At 50.6% G+C, this 12,593-nt stretch overlaps 1 protein-coding gene across 4 annotated transcripts in view; it reads left to right on the top strand.

The window, feature by feature from the left end:
* Window positions 1–12,593, top strand: part of GTF3C1 (general transcription factor IIIC subunit 1) — a 37,822-nt gene that overhangs the window by 18,083 nt on the left and 7,146 nt on the right. For all 4 annotated transcript variants that reach the window (XR_014163030.1, XM_081889046.1, XM_081889045.1 and 1 more), the window contains 12 exons: window positions 817–952; window positions 2,345–2,429; window positions 3,368–3,562; window positions 3,987–4,144; window positions 4,313–4,455; window positions 5,524–5,605; window positions 6,682–6,794; window positions 7,170–7,232; window positions 7,474–7,567; window positions 8,335–8,507; window positions 10,018–10,305; window positions 11,657–11,919. Coding sequence is in view for 3 of the 4 variants with exons in the window: in XM_081889046.1 (XP_081745172.1) it covers window positions 817–952; window positions 2,345–2,429; window positions 3,368–3,562; window positions 3,987–4,144; window positions 4,313–4,455; window positions 5,524–5,605; window positions 6,682–6,794; window positions 7,170–7,232; window positions 7,474–7,567; window positions 8,335–8,507; window positions 10,018–10,305; window positions 11,657–11,919 (1,793 nt within the window). In the remaining variant the exon portion in view is untranslated. The remainder of the gene's footprint in view (window positions 1–816; window positions 953–2,344; window positions 2,430–3,367; window positions 3,563–3,986; window positions 4,145–4,312; window positions 4,456–5,523; window positions 5,606–6,681; window positions 6,795–7,169; window positions 7,233–7,473; window positions 7,568–8,334; window positions 8,508–10,017; window positions 10,306–11,656; window positions 11,920–12,593) is intronic.

Here is a 12,593-nt window from a genome sequence, read left to right as displayed (position 1 = left end):
AGCCCTTTCTGTGCAGATTCACGCTCCTTGCACAGTTATATCTCGGGTTGCTAACGTGATCCGTGCGGGAGCCACGTTAGCAACCCACAGCGTTCTGAAGCACCGCATCTGTGCATACGTGTGACGTGAATTGGCGTTTCTGCGCATGCGCGTGATGTCATTTTGCGCTTTGCGCATGCGTGAGCACCGAAACCCAGAAGTAACCCGTTCCAGTACTTCTGGGTTCGGCGCGGTCCGCAACCCGAAAACACACAACCCACAGCGTTCGTAACCCAAGGTATGACTGCAATAGGAGTGCAGTAGATAGGATCAAAAACGATGCAAAAGACTCTGGAAGGCCCATTGGGGTTTCCTACGCCTCTCTTTTTAAAGGCATTTCTTTCTTTGCCTTTTCAGAGTTAATACAGAAAAGGCCCAGCACTAAAACTAAGCTGTGCTACAGCTACTGCTGTCTGGAAGAATCAGGCTCCCTTAGCAGCATCAGGAAGTGGGAGGAGTGGGGAGTCACTTGGAATCATAGAAGTGGGGAGTTGGAAGGGACCCCCAAGGGAGATCCAGCCCAACCCCTCCAGTGCAGGAATCTCAGCTAAGCAGCCATGGCAGATGGCCATCCAACCTCTGCTTAGAAACCTCCAAGGAAGGGGAGTCGTTCACCACCCTCTGAGAAAGTTCTTCGTAAGGTTTAGTCAGAAATCGCTGTAATAGTTGCATGGCAGGACCAAGCCTCCCCCCACACTCCCTGGTCCTAAGCAGAGCTGGCCTTTGAGGATTCCTGGGCTAAGCTGTTCCCTTCACCGTGCCTTCCCCCCCTTTAAGAGGACGCCGAGAGGTGGAGGACAACGGCACCATTCCTGGTGATGGGCTCGGTGCTGGGGGCTTGGATTCCAGCTTTTACGGCCATTTGAAACGCAATTGGATTTGGACCAGCTACATTATGAACAAGACCAGGAGGGTGAGTTTTTCTTCCCAAACAATTCTTTTTAAAAACTGCCTCCTCCCCCCCTCACCCCAAAATAGATATCTTTTAAAACAATGCAGACGGTGGAAGAAATAAACTGGATTTTTTAGCACAAGCCGCTCTGTGCTAAATTTTGCTTTGACATGCATTTTATTTTTGAGAAGGAGAGAGACAGCTCTCATATATCACCTTTTCAGCTGCCTGTATTATCAGTGGCTATAACTGAAATTTATTTCTGAATGGTGCCGGTGTCAGCTAAGCACTGAAATCAAAGGATTCTGAATGTTATGTGTGGCTTTCGGAGGCTAAACTACCTGCCGTCCCTGTGAAGTCAAAATGACATTCTGCATCCCCCCAGCCTGGACAGGTGGGCACAGCATCACCCCCCTCTCTTGACTCCGCAGGAGCATGAGCACAGGGGCAAGAGCAGCCATGCGCTTTCCCAGCACGGAGACTGTTGTGTCCATGGTGGGCAAAAGCTTCTCTAAGAACCTGCTTTGTGCAGGAAGCCATCTGTTCACTCTGTAGCCCACATGCAATGCCAAATCCACACATTTCCTCCGGTGCTTCCACCTGGATTCGTCCCTCTTGCTCACTCCCAGGCAGGGTGGATGTGATTTAAATCAGAATTTAAATCACAATTTAAATCACAATTTAAGTCAAGTCACTAGTCAGTAAGACTTGATTTAAATCATTTTTTTTACAGAAAGACTCATTCTTGCTGGTATAATCTTAATATTTACAACCTGATGAAGGTTTCATTTTTGGAATAATAAATTTTCATAGTAGTTTTTACAGTTATATCAAAAATTACTGATACGGTTATACTATTATTGTTTATATTTGGACAACTTTTCTGCTGTACTTTATTGGAAGGAGAAAAATAATCATTTCCATAATAAAAATTTAAACAATTTATTTAACTAAAACAGTAACATTATAGCATACGTATCCATGTTTGTTAACTGATGAGGTTAAACGGGTTTGTTTGTTTAAAAAAAACTTAGACTGAGCACACATGAAAAATTGAAAACAAATCCTTATTTCCTGATGAATAGCCTTTGGACTATAATGTAACTTAAACAGAAAACTATCTTTAGAAAGATTTTTCCTCCAAAACCATTCTATTTTAAAAATACAATTTAAAATTTTAAAAATCCGATTTTAAAAAATCATTTATTTTTATCAACCCTGCTCCCAGGGCTCTTCTGCAGTTGTTAGGAAAGGCTCCTTTTTGGTCAACTGGACACAGATGTGGCGCTCAGGCTTTGCAGGTGACTGCCAGGTGCAGCCAAGCTTGGCTAGGAAGCAAAATCCTCTCTCTAGTCTGAGCTAGAACCACCTGCGGCCTTTGCATGGCTGGTAACCGGTGTGCTTTGCCGCTAGGAGAACGCTGCTGCTGCTGAAGCTGGGCACACGGTCAGACTGCAGACCTTCCTGACCAAGCGCTCCCTGCCGCTGAGCACAAGAGGTAATGGGGCTGGGGGCTCCCCTGTGTGTGTCCGGGGTGGGGGGCACAGAGATGGTTGTGCATTGCTCCTACTCCTCCAGGGGAATAGGAGGGGCGGCCCAGCTTTCATGTGGCCGTTGTGGGAGCTGTGAAGCTGGTCCAAAGAGGCTGACATGCTGGGCAGCCCTTGCTGTGGAAAAATGCTTTACGGAGCTGGGCAGTGGAGACTAGACGCAGGTTGACCTTCTTCCTAAATTGCACCAAGACATTTTGGCAGCACCTGGTGCTCCTTTTGAAGATCTCCAGTGGGTGATGGCCACTCAGCAATTTCTGTGGTTTGCCACTGCCCCTCTCAGGAGAAGCCAGATCAAATTAAGCCCTGAACAACTCAGGCCCCAAATACCCATAGGCCGCTTCCTTCCCTACAGACCTCCCCGGGTGCTGAGATGGCAAACTCCCTCCCCAGGGAGGTGCGCCCGGTACCTTCACTGTGCTGCTTTCAGAGGATATTGAGGACGCATCTCTTTACCCTGGCTTTTTACACCTGAGGCGCATATTTTTGGCACCCACCTTACTTTGGTGATCGCAAGTTGTTGTAAAGTGTTAACATTTGTTTTAATGTTGTAACTTGCCCTGGGACATTCGAGTGAAGGGCAGATAATACATAAGTAAATAGTAGCAGCTCAAATAGCTCAAAAGCTAAGACTTTTTAACACCTCTGTATATGTGTGTGTGCAAGACAGAGTCACAGTTCTTGCGCATGCGCCTGGGGGAGTCTCTTTAGACCGGCAGTTGCCATTTCCAGTTGCTGCCTCCCTCTTCCATGCTTTTGGGGCCTGCAAAAGCCCCTCCCTCCCTCCCTGCTGCTCCCCCATGAGCTGCTGGCCAGACAGGCGGTGCCTGTGTGTGTTTTTGCTGTGCATTCCTTGCTGGTGCAGGATTTCCTTGTTGGTTCCCAGGTGGCGGCGGCAGCAGCTCTCTTTGGGGAGACGGGCTGCTGGGTGCGGATCCTGCGGTCCAGAAGGAGGACCTGGAGGTCGAAAGCGAAGCCACGCTGAACAGAAGCCAGAGAGTGAGGGGCGGAAAGAGCCAGAAGAGGAAGCGGCTTAAGAAGGAGCCGGTGAAGAAGACAAGGAAAAGGAAGAAGAAAAGAGGTGGCCTACCTCACTGGGGGGCTGGGGGGGCAGGGTGTGCATGGCACTCGCTGGCCGAAAACCACTTAGGGCTCTGAGTGCCATTTTGGTCTGGATCAGGCTTCCCCAACCTCGGCCCTCCAGATGTTTTGAGACTACAATTCCCATCATCCCTGACCACTGGTCCTGCTAGCTAGGGGTCATGGGAGTTGTAGGTTGGATTTTCCTCTTCCTTTGAGATCTCAATGTCCTCCTAATGGCTTGGGGCAAATCCTCCTGCCTGCCTTTGGGGTCTGCTGGGCACAGGGGGGGCAGAGCTGCTGTGCCCTGGTCTTCCACAGCAGTGGGCCTTGGATGCCCACCTGCCCCCCCCCCACGCACACACATGGGAGAGGCAGAGCCACGAGCTGCTCGCTCACCACATGTTGCCTCCTTCCTTTCTAAGAGGGGGGCACCGGGGTGAAGAGGAAAAAGCCGCGCTACCACGACAAAGCGGACCAGAGCGCCTTGCAGAGGATGACCCGCCTGCGCGTGACGTGGACCGTGCAGGAGGACAGCCTGCTCATGCTCTGCCGGATCGCCAGCAACGTCCTCAATGCCAAGGTGGGCAGGGAAGCTGATCTCAGCAGCGAGGCTGGGAGGGGGCGAATTGGCAGCCAGCAAGTGGGGAGAACGGGAGGGGGGGAGCGTCTTTGGGCTTCCCTTGTGTGCAAAGGGTCCAGGGATCCTGGTCTTGGCTGAGCGGGGGCTCCTTTCTCTTCTCCTACGCAGGTGAAGGGGCCGTTTGTCCCCTGGCAGGTGGTGCGAGACATCATGCACAGCAACTTCGAGGAGTCGCTGGACAAGACGTGTCACTCGGTGGGGCGGAGGGCGCGCTACATCGTCAAGAACCCCCAGACCTACCTCAACTACAAGTGAGGCACTTTCCTCGTTTCATAAGCTCTATTGGAAATTTTAGGGGAGCAAGAGTGTTGTCTCCCAAGACAAATAACGTGCAGATGTTAAGTCTTGCATGCAGTAGTCCACAAACTTGGAAAACCTTTTTACATTACAAATTCAGCAGCTGTCCTCGGGGTGTACTTCATTCTAAAGCGATAAGGTGATTTCTCCACGGTGGCTGCTAGGGCTGAGACAGAGGGCAGATGGCTGTGCCATTTATTGTTAATAAACGATATAGACCGAGACCAGATGGAGTCACACCCACCTTTCGTTGGGGGAGGGGAAGCAATAATTTAAAAACGATTATTACTACTACTTATAATAATAATAACCTAATAATAATAGTAATTTTAATATTTGTACCCTTCCCCTCTGACTTGGTTGCCCCAGCCACTCTGAGCAGCTTCCAACAGATATAAGAAAACAATAAAACATCAAAACATCTATACAAGATACAGATATATATGTGTGCGTGTGTAGTGGTTTATTAAAATGTACAGATCTTTGCAATGAAAAGATCAGAGCACCAGCCCTTTGGTCAATTTCCGAATGTCTGTGGGAACAAAAAGGGATTCACCTGCCAACGGATGGAGAGCAAGGAGGGAGCCAGTCTGGCTTCTCTGGGCAGGGAGTTCCCAAGTTGCCTGGGACCAGACCACCACCAAGAAGGCCCTCTCCGTGTCCCAGTGTCCGGGGGGGGGGGTGTTCTGTCCTTCGCTGCCTCCCCTGCTCTCAGGGCGTCCTTCAGGGCTCCCTCCCTCCTGGGGTTCCTCTTCCCCAGCTGTGAGTGGGGAATGTGAATTTGCTAAGAACACAGGAATGCTGTGGCCAAGGGCTCTCCCCGTGAGGCGATGGTCTGAGAGCCAACATTTTCCCTATCACCATCGAATGGAGTCGGCCATCCCTCCTTGGGGAGAAGAGGCTGGTGCCGGGGGATGCCCCCTTTTGGCCGCCTCTGTGGCTCTTGAAGTGTTTTCTGCAGAAGCCAGCCTTCTCGGAGGGAGGCTCAGCTTCAGGGCTAAACTGGGGGGTGTCTTCCGCAGGGTTTGCCTGGCTGAAGTCTACCAAGACCGGACTCTGATTGATGACTTCATGAACAGGAAGAGCAACTACCAGGACCCCAAGGTGAGCAGGGGCAGGTGTGGGGCTCTGGGTCCATGCATGCACCCCTGCCGTGCATGGGCAGAGATGCTGAGCACAACTCCAGGGATGGTTTCTCTGTGCCCCTTCAACCTTGAATTATTTTCTTTAGTTGCATTTAACACTTGATTGTAAAAAACTTCAAAGCAGTTCTTCATCATCATCATTAGTTTCTATACCACCCTTCAGCCAAAGATCACAGGGCAGTTTACAATATAAAAACACAACAAGACATACCATAATAACAAACAAAAACAAGACACACCCAGTTTAAAAGGCCATACTTTAATTAGCCAAAGGCCTGGGAGAAGAGGAACATTTTTGCCTGGCACCTAAGGATATGCAACAAAGGCAACAGACGAGTCAGATTTACAAGAAGATAAAACAATAAACTCAAGAAAAAACCACAACTCTGCTTTAAAACGTGCAAAAGTTAAAATAGAGTAAGAATATATCAGCTTCTAAGCCTCTGGGTAGGCATGCCTAACTAAGAATGCTTTTAGCAGGTGCCAAAATGAGTACAGTGATATCAACAGGCAGGGAGTTCCAAAGTGTAGATGCCACACTAAACAATCCAGTTATTACAGGTGTGGAATGGGAATTCTGTGTCACCTGTAACAGGGCCAGTTGCACTGAGGGACGCGGTGGAGTGGGGAAAGGCGATCTCGTGGGGAATCTGGTCCCAAGTAGTTAAGGGCTTCATATACAAACAGTGACACCCTGAACATGGCCCCATAGCAAATGGGCAACCCTTGCCAGCCTCTCAGCAGTGGACCCAAACAAGGAGTGGGCTGATGCCAGAGCCACTGGTTCTTCTTCTGCCACCTCCTGCCCCTCTTGGGCTTTGGAAGGCGGGGCAGGAGACCTCCAGCCTCCTCCCAGCCCCTCCTTCCGCCCCTGCCCTGCCAGAGGAGCCCTTGAAACAGAGACGAGTGCGCAGGTGCCATTCATGCAGGTGACCCTGAGAGACGGAACCGGGTGTGGGCCCTGCTTCGCTGGTTCCCAGGACCAGGCTTTGTTCAGAACTGACCTCCCTCCCTCCCTCCCTCCTCTTCTCAAAGGTTTGCGCAGAAGAGTTCAAGGAATTTGTGGAGAGGCTGAAGGAGAAGTTCAGCTCCACACTGGGGAATCCCAGACCTGCTATTCCAGACACCCTGGAGGAGCTTTTCCGCAGGTATCTCCTTGGCCAAACCCCGCTGGCAGAGCTGGGTCAGGAGCTGGCAGTGGCGGGGCCTCTCTGGATCTCTGAGAGGGTGGCCCTGCAGGAGCTGAGCTGCCCGTCTGCCGAGAAACCAGCCTGCTGTGGCCGGGGGAATTGCAGACCTGGCTCTTGCCCATCAGAATCTGCCCCAGTCCCTGGCCGGTCTGTAGGAAGCTGCCTTCAGCCAGCTCAGTCTGGCAGAGGCTTTCTGAGGTTTGGGGCCCAGGGGTCCTTTTGGGCCACCTGCGTGCCAGGGTGGGTGTACGCTACCCCAGGATAAAGGGAGATGCGCCTGTGTGTGCCACCTTGGTGAGATCTCCCCGTGGCTCCTTCCTTGCCCTTTTCCAGGTTCCGAGTTCTGGCCATCGGAGATGAGACAACTCAAAGCAAGAAAGAGGATGTGCTCAGCAGGTGAGGCAAAGTGGGCTGGGGAGAAGCATAAAATGCTTCCTTCTCCTGTTGGAAACCATTTGAAACTGAAATCCAGTATCCCCAAGTGCCAAGACACCCCCCACCCCACCCCATTCCAGCTTCCCAAGCTGCTAAGATGTGGAGCGGTTTATTCATCACTGACGTTAGGCTTTATCTTTAAGAAAGAAGGATCTGTGCTGCGAAGGTCGATTTCAGACTGACACAGGCTCTTTCCTTCCAGCATCGCCGACATCCACTTTCTGGTGCTGCAGAACTTGATCCAGAGCACGCTGGCCCTCTCCGACAACCAGATGAAGTCCTGCCAGTCATTTCAGGTAGAGAGAAGCTTGGTCTGCTAAGGTGTGTGTGTCCCCTTGCCTATCTTGGGGGCTCAAGGAAACATACTGGGGCTTGAGCATCTGCTGAGGAGACTGATGCCTGGGGGAGTGGGGGGGGAGACAGCTGGCCTATGCGCCTGAGAACTTATAAGGAGACTTCTGGATGAGGCCAGTGGCCCCTCTAGTCTGGTGCGTTCTGAAGGTAAAGGAAGGACTGGACCCTGATTAATAAAATATACACGAGGCTTGGCCAGCAAGACTCTGGGAGGAACTGCGCATAATAATCTGCCACACCCTGGCCCAGGACCCTTTTATTAACAAAAGAACTCTTACATAGCGTTTGTAAGAACTAATCAGATTTCCTCTGAGCGTTTCAAAAAATCCCCACGTGGGACAAGACAAAGTCAGATCAGAGGAATCCGTTTAACTACAAAGACTACCTTGAGCATGCATACATGTTTTAGGCTAAATAAAACAGGAATCAAGGAGGAATGCTTTTAGCAAACCCCAAAGGTCATAAACAGGCAGGAAACAGGAATGGAAGGTAGGTTGTAAGCGTGGCGAGGAAAAGGTCTAGGAGGCACTTCAAAATGCTGGCGAAATGATTTGGGCATGTTGGAAATGGCAAAAGTGGGCGGAAAAGATGCTTGAAAATACCACGGAAATGTTACCCTCCCCAAAAGCAAACAAAGATTGAGAGACATTATAACGGGGAGCTGAAGTTCCCAGCTCTTAGCTGCCTGCCTGTGTGTTTGTGTCCGCAGACCTTCCGCCTCTACCGGGAGTACGGGGACGACCTCCTGGTCAAGGCCTTCTTGGACTGCCAGAAGAGGAGCCTCGTGAACCGCCGGAGGGGCAACCACAGCCTGGGCCCCAAGAAGAGCCGGGCACTGCCCTTTGTGCCCATGTCTTACCAGCTCTCTCAGAGCTACTACAGGTCCGTGCCCTGCCTGAGGCTGCCAGTGCAAAGCAGAGGCTGTGGGGATGGGGGGGCAGCCAGGAGAACCAAGGCTGCGTTGGGGGGAACACACCCTCCCAGGGGAGCCCAGACGGCCCTTCTTGGGGGCTTCCCTCACCCCTTTCTGCCTGGCATGCTGGAGCACAGGGAGCCCACCCCTTTGTCCAGCCAGGGGAACAGAAGGTAGCTTAGCTCTTGCGCCATCTTCCATGCGACTGCCCTTTATGAGAGACGTCTTCAGGTATCTATCAAGGGCCGTCACATGGAGGAAGCTTGTGCTTCCTGCTGCTTCAGAGGGCAGGACCCCACCCAAGGGAGTCCAGTTGCAAGAAAGGGCATTCCAACTGAACAGTAGGAAGAACTTTCTGACGGTAAGAGCTGTTCAGCAAAGGAACGGACTCCCTTTGGAGGTTGTGGACTCTCCTTCCTTGGAAATTCTTTGGACGGCTATCTGCCAGGGATGATGATTCTTCTTCTTCCTCTTTTTCTTGGTTTTCCAGATTATTACAAATTATTACAAATTAGTCCAAATTACTTTTGATATAATGCAATAGGTTCTCCCTCCTATTGCAAACATACATCCATTACTTCCTCATGTAGCCACTTCATCCTTCTTTCACCTCCTCTTTAATTCTTCTCTTGATGTTAGTCCAGGGGCCAGCAAACCTTTTGAGCAGGGGGCTGGTCCACTGTCCCTCAGACCTTGTAGGGGGACGAATTATATTTTTGGGGGGAAATGAATTCCTATGCCCCTCAAATAACCCAGAGATGCATTTTAAATAAAAGGACACATTCTACTCATGTAAAAACATGCTGATTCCCGGACCGTCCACTGGCCGGATTTAGAAGGCGATTGGGCCACATCCGGCCCCTGGGCCTTAGTTTGCCTACCCATGTGTTAGTCCATTCTCACAGCTGACCTTTATTGTTTCCTTACATACAACACCTTTCTTGTTTCTCATAAATGCAGGATCCATTTCATGTGTGTAGTCCTTCATAAACGTTGTTCTCAGACCTCGTCCGCTGGGAGAGTTAATCGCTATCTTTCTTTGCGCATTCCATTCCTTCTGCTGTCCACCAACTTGCATACAGGCTGCAGCTATAAATAACACCCAGATAACATCTCCACTCTCCGCCATTGAAATTCCACTCTGGGGTTCTTCCTCGGCACACAGCTAAAAACAGATCCTTTTCCACAAATGCAGCCTCTTGACAGATTTAATTAGTAGCTGTTCCTCTTCTCACTCGGAATTGCTCCCTTACACTCCTGGTCCAGTCCAGAGATAATTTTAAATGAAGTCCAATCATCTTCAGTCGAGGGGGGAGGGCATAATAAAACATTGTTAAATTCCCTGGAGGGCAGTGGAGATCGACCGCCATAAATCGTGACGTCAGCTGGAAACCTCTGCCGGGGATTATCTGCGATTCCTGCATTGCAGGACCCCTGGGGTCCCCCTCCAACTCAACAATTCTCGGATTCTCTCTCCAGGGTTTTCACGTGGCGGTTTCCCACCATGCTCTGCAGCGAATCGTACCAGTTCCTCTCGAAGCTCCAGGAGGCCGGAGCGCAGGACCAAGCCACTCGCTTCTCTTTCAAGGACCAAGACGACTCCTTTGCCTCCGAGGAGATGGTCACCTTTCCTCTGGACGGCCCTGGGGGCTACTGTGCCGCCATCCTGGCCCTCTCCTCCCTGGGCTTGGTGTCTGTGGACGTGATGATCCCAGAGCAGATTGTGGTGGTGGACAGCACCCTGGTGGAGAACGAAGTCATTAAAAGGTGGGGCTGCCTTGGCACTTGGTTTGGAAGGGGGTGGCAGTGAGGGGAGGTAAACTGAAGCCCGCCCACCCATTTGGGGTGCACAGCAGCAGCAGCCCTGGGGCTCTTCCTCAACCCCTTTCCCTGAGGCTGCTAAGCCAGGGGGAAGAGGTTTTTCTGGTGGCTTTGCAATCCTGCTGAGGCCATTGACGGGTTTGGTACACGTGGGGAATGTGTGGAGAGAGAAGAGCAAGGAGAGGCTCATAGCTGCTCTTCCACACTTCAGGCAGCAGCAGCAGCAGCGAGATCAGTGAGCTGCCTTTGTCTTGTGTTGTTGTTGTGATGACTGTTGATTGCACTTTGCAAAAAGATCAACAACAACTAAATGGCCTCAGCCCAGTAGACCTGAAGGAGCATCTCCACCCCCATTCTTCAGCCCAGACACCAGGGTCCAGCGACAAGGGCCTTCTGGCAGTTCCCTCCCTGCAAGAAGTGAGGTTACAGGGAACCAAGCAGAGGGCCTTCTCAGTAGTGGTGCCTGCCTTTTGGAACACCCTCCCATCAGATGGCGAGGAAATAAACAACTCTCTGACTTTTAGAAGACATCTCAAGGCATCCCTGTTTAGGGAAGTTTTTAATGTTTGAGGTTGTATCTCTTTTGTTTAATAATAATAATAATAATAATAATAATATTCTATTGGGAGCTGCCCAGAGTAGCTGGGGAAACCCAGCCAAATGCGCAGGGTATAAATAAATAAATAAATAAATAAATAAATAAATAAATAAATAAATTATTAACAACTAGATAAACTAGAACAGATGGAAACAACTGAAACAGAAAATGTATAGTGGTGTTTAATGCAAAAGGCCATTATGTCATTGGGTGAACGTTTTAGGCAAGTCCTACCCACCCACAGAAAGATGTTCACAGGACTGTTTAAACAATGTTTGCAAAGCAGCGGTGTCCTCCGGGTGGAGAGCCGACCTCTGCTGCAGAATCCTTTCTGGCCAGAGGGGAACTGGCACCAGGGGACCTTGGCAGAGCAGCTGTAGATTCCACAGCAGAATCGGCCACACACAAATGGCAAATGGAATACCACCCCAAATCAAATGTGCCAGAGCCGCTTTTGGTTTTAGATTGGTGGGGATTAATGGATCTTACACGTCAGTCCAGGAAGAATATGTGGCTCTTCTTTCCTCCCATTTGAGTTGCACAACCACCTGGGCAAGTTAGGCTGAAGAGATGGTGTCTGGCCCGTGGCCACACAGGAGGGCAACCTGCAGGAAATGCTGCTGGCGAGGGGGAGCGGGAGCTGCTCCTTTGATGTAGCAGACCTTGAAATGGGGGGGGGATCCTGTCTGCTCCTTGCAGCCTGGGGAAAGAGGGGCTGGAGGAGGACGAGGAGGAGGAGGACGACGACGAGGACTTGGAGGAGAACGCGACCAGCAAGCGGCAGATTGAAGTGAAGGCCCACCAGGCGTCGCACACAAACTACCTCCTCATGAGAGGCTACTATGCCCCTGGCATCGTCAGCACTCGCAACCTGAGCCCCACCGACAACATCGTCGTCAATTCCTGCCAGGTGAAGGTGAAGATGAGGAAGACCCCTGCCCAGGACAGCCTCTGGGCCCAAGGTCAGTCTGTAGCCAGAGGAGCTCTTCCTCCCCTTCCCCCGGGCAGGGCGACGGCTTCGTCTGCCAGCGAAGGACGTGGGCTGCCTGTGTGTGTGTTGCGTTCTGAAAGCAAGGAAGGATTTGGACCCTGATTAATAAAAGACACATGAGGCTTGGCCAGCAAGACTCTGGGAGGAAGTGCGCATAATAATCCGCCACACCCTGGCCCAGGACCCTTTTATTAACAAAAGAACTCTTACACAGCATTTGTAAGAACCAATCAGATTTCCTCTGAGCGTTTCAAAAAATCCCCACGTGGGACAAAGTTAGATCAGAGAAATCCTTTTAACTACAAAGACTACTTTGAGCATGCATACATGTTTCAGAGTAAATAAAACAGGAATCAAGGAGGAATGCTTTTAGCAAACCCCGGAGGTCATAAACAGACAGGAAAGGAAGGACAGGCAAGGAAAGAGTATTTACCATCTCCTTGTGAACTCTGTTCCTGGCCCTTAAGATCTATCTAAAGATTAACAAAAGCTACATCAAAGCTACCTTCTATCTTTATGTACTGAGGATGCCTGGTGAAGCAACCAGTCTGTTTTAGAATGCTTATATGTGCCTGTCAGGCGTAGAGAAGGAAAATGGCAGAGGTGCAGAGGCTTGTGGGATTCGACCAGAAATCGTGCCAAATG

This window comes from Podarcis melisellensis (assembly GCF_964234715.1).
Source record: "Podarcis melisellensis genome assembly, chromosome: 14".
Classification (NCBI taxonomy): Eukaryota; Metazoa; Chordata; class Lepidosauria; order Squamata; family Lacertidae; genus Podarcis; species Podarcis melisellensis.
Note: the sequence above shows the minus strand (reverse complement) of the source record. Positions and strands in the feature narration are given on the sequence as shown.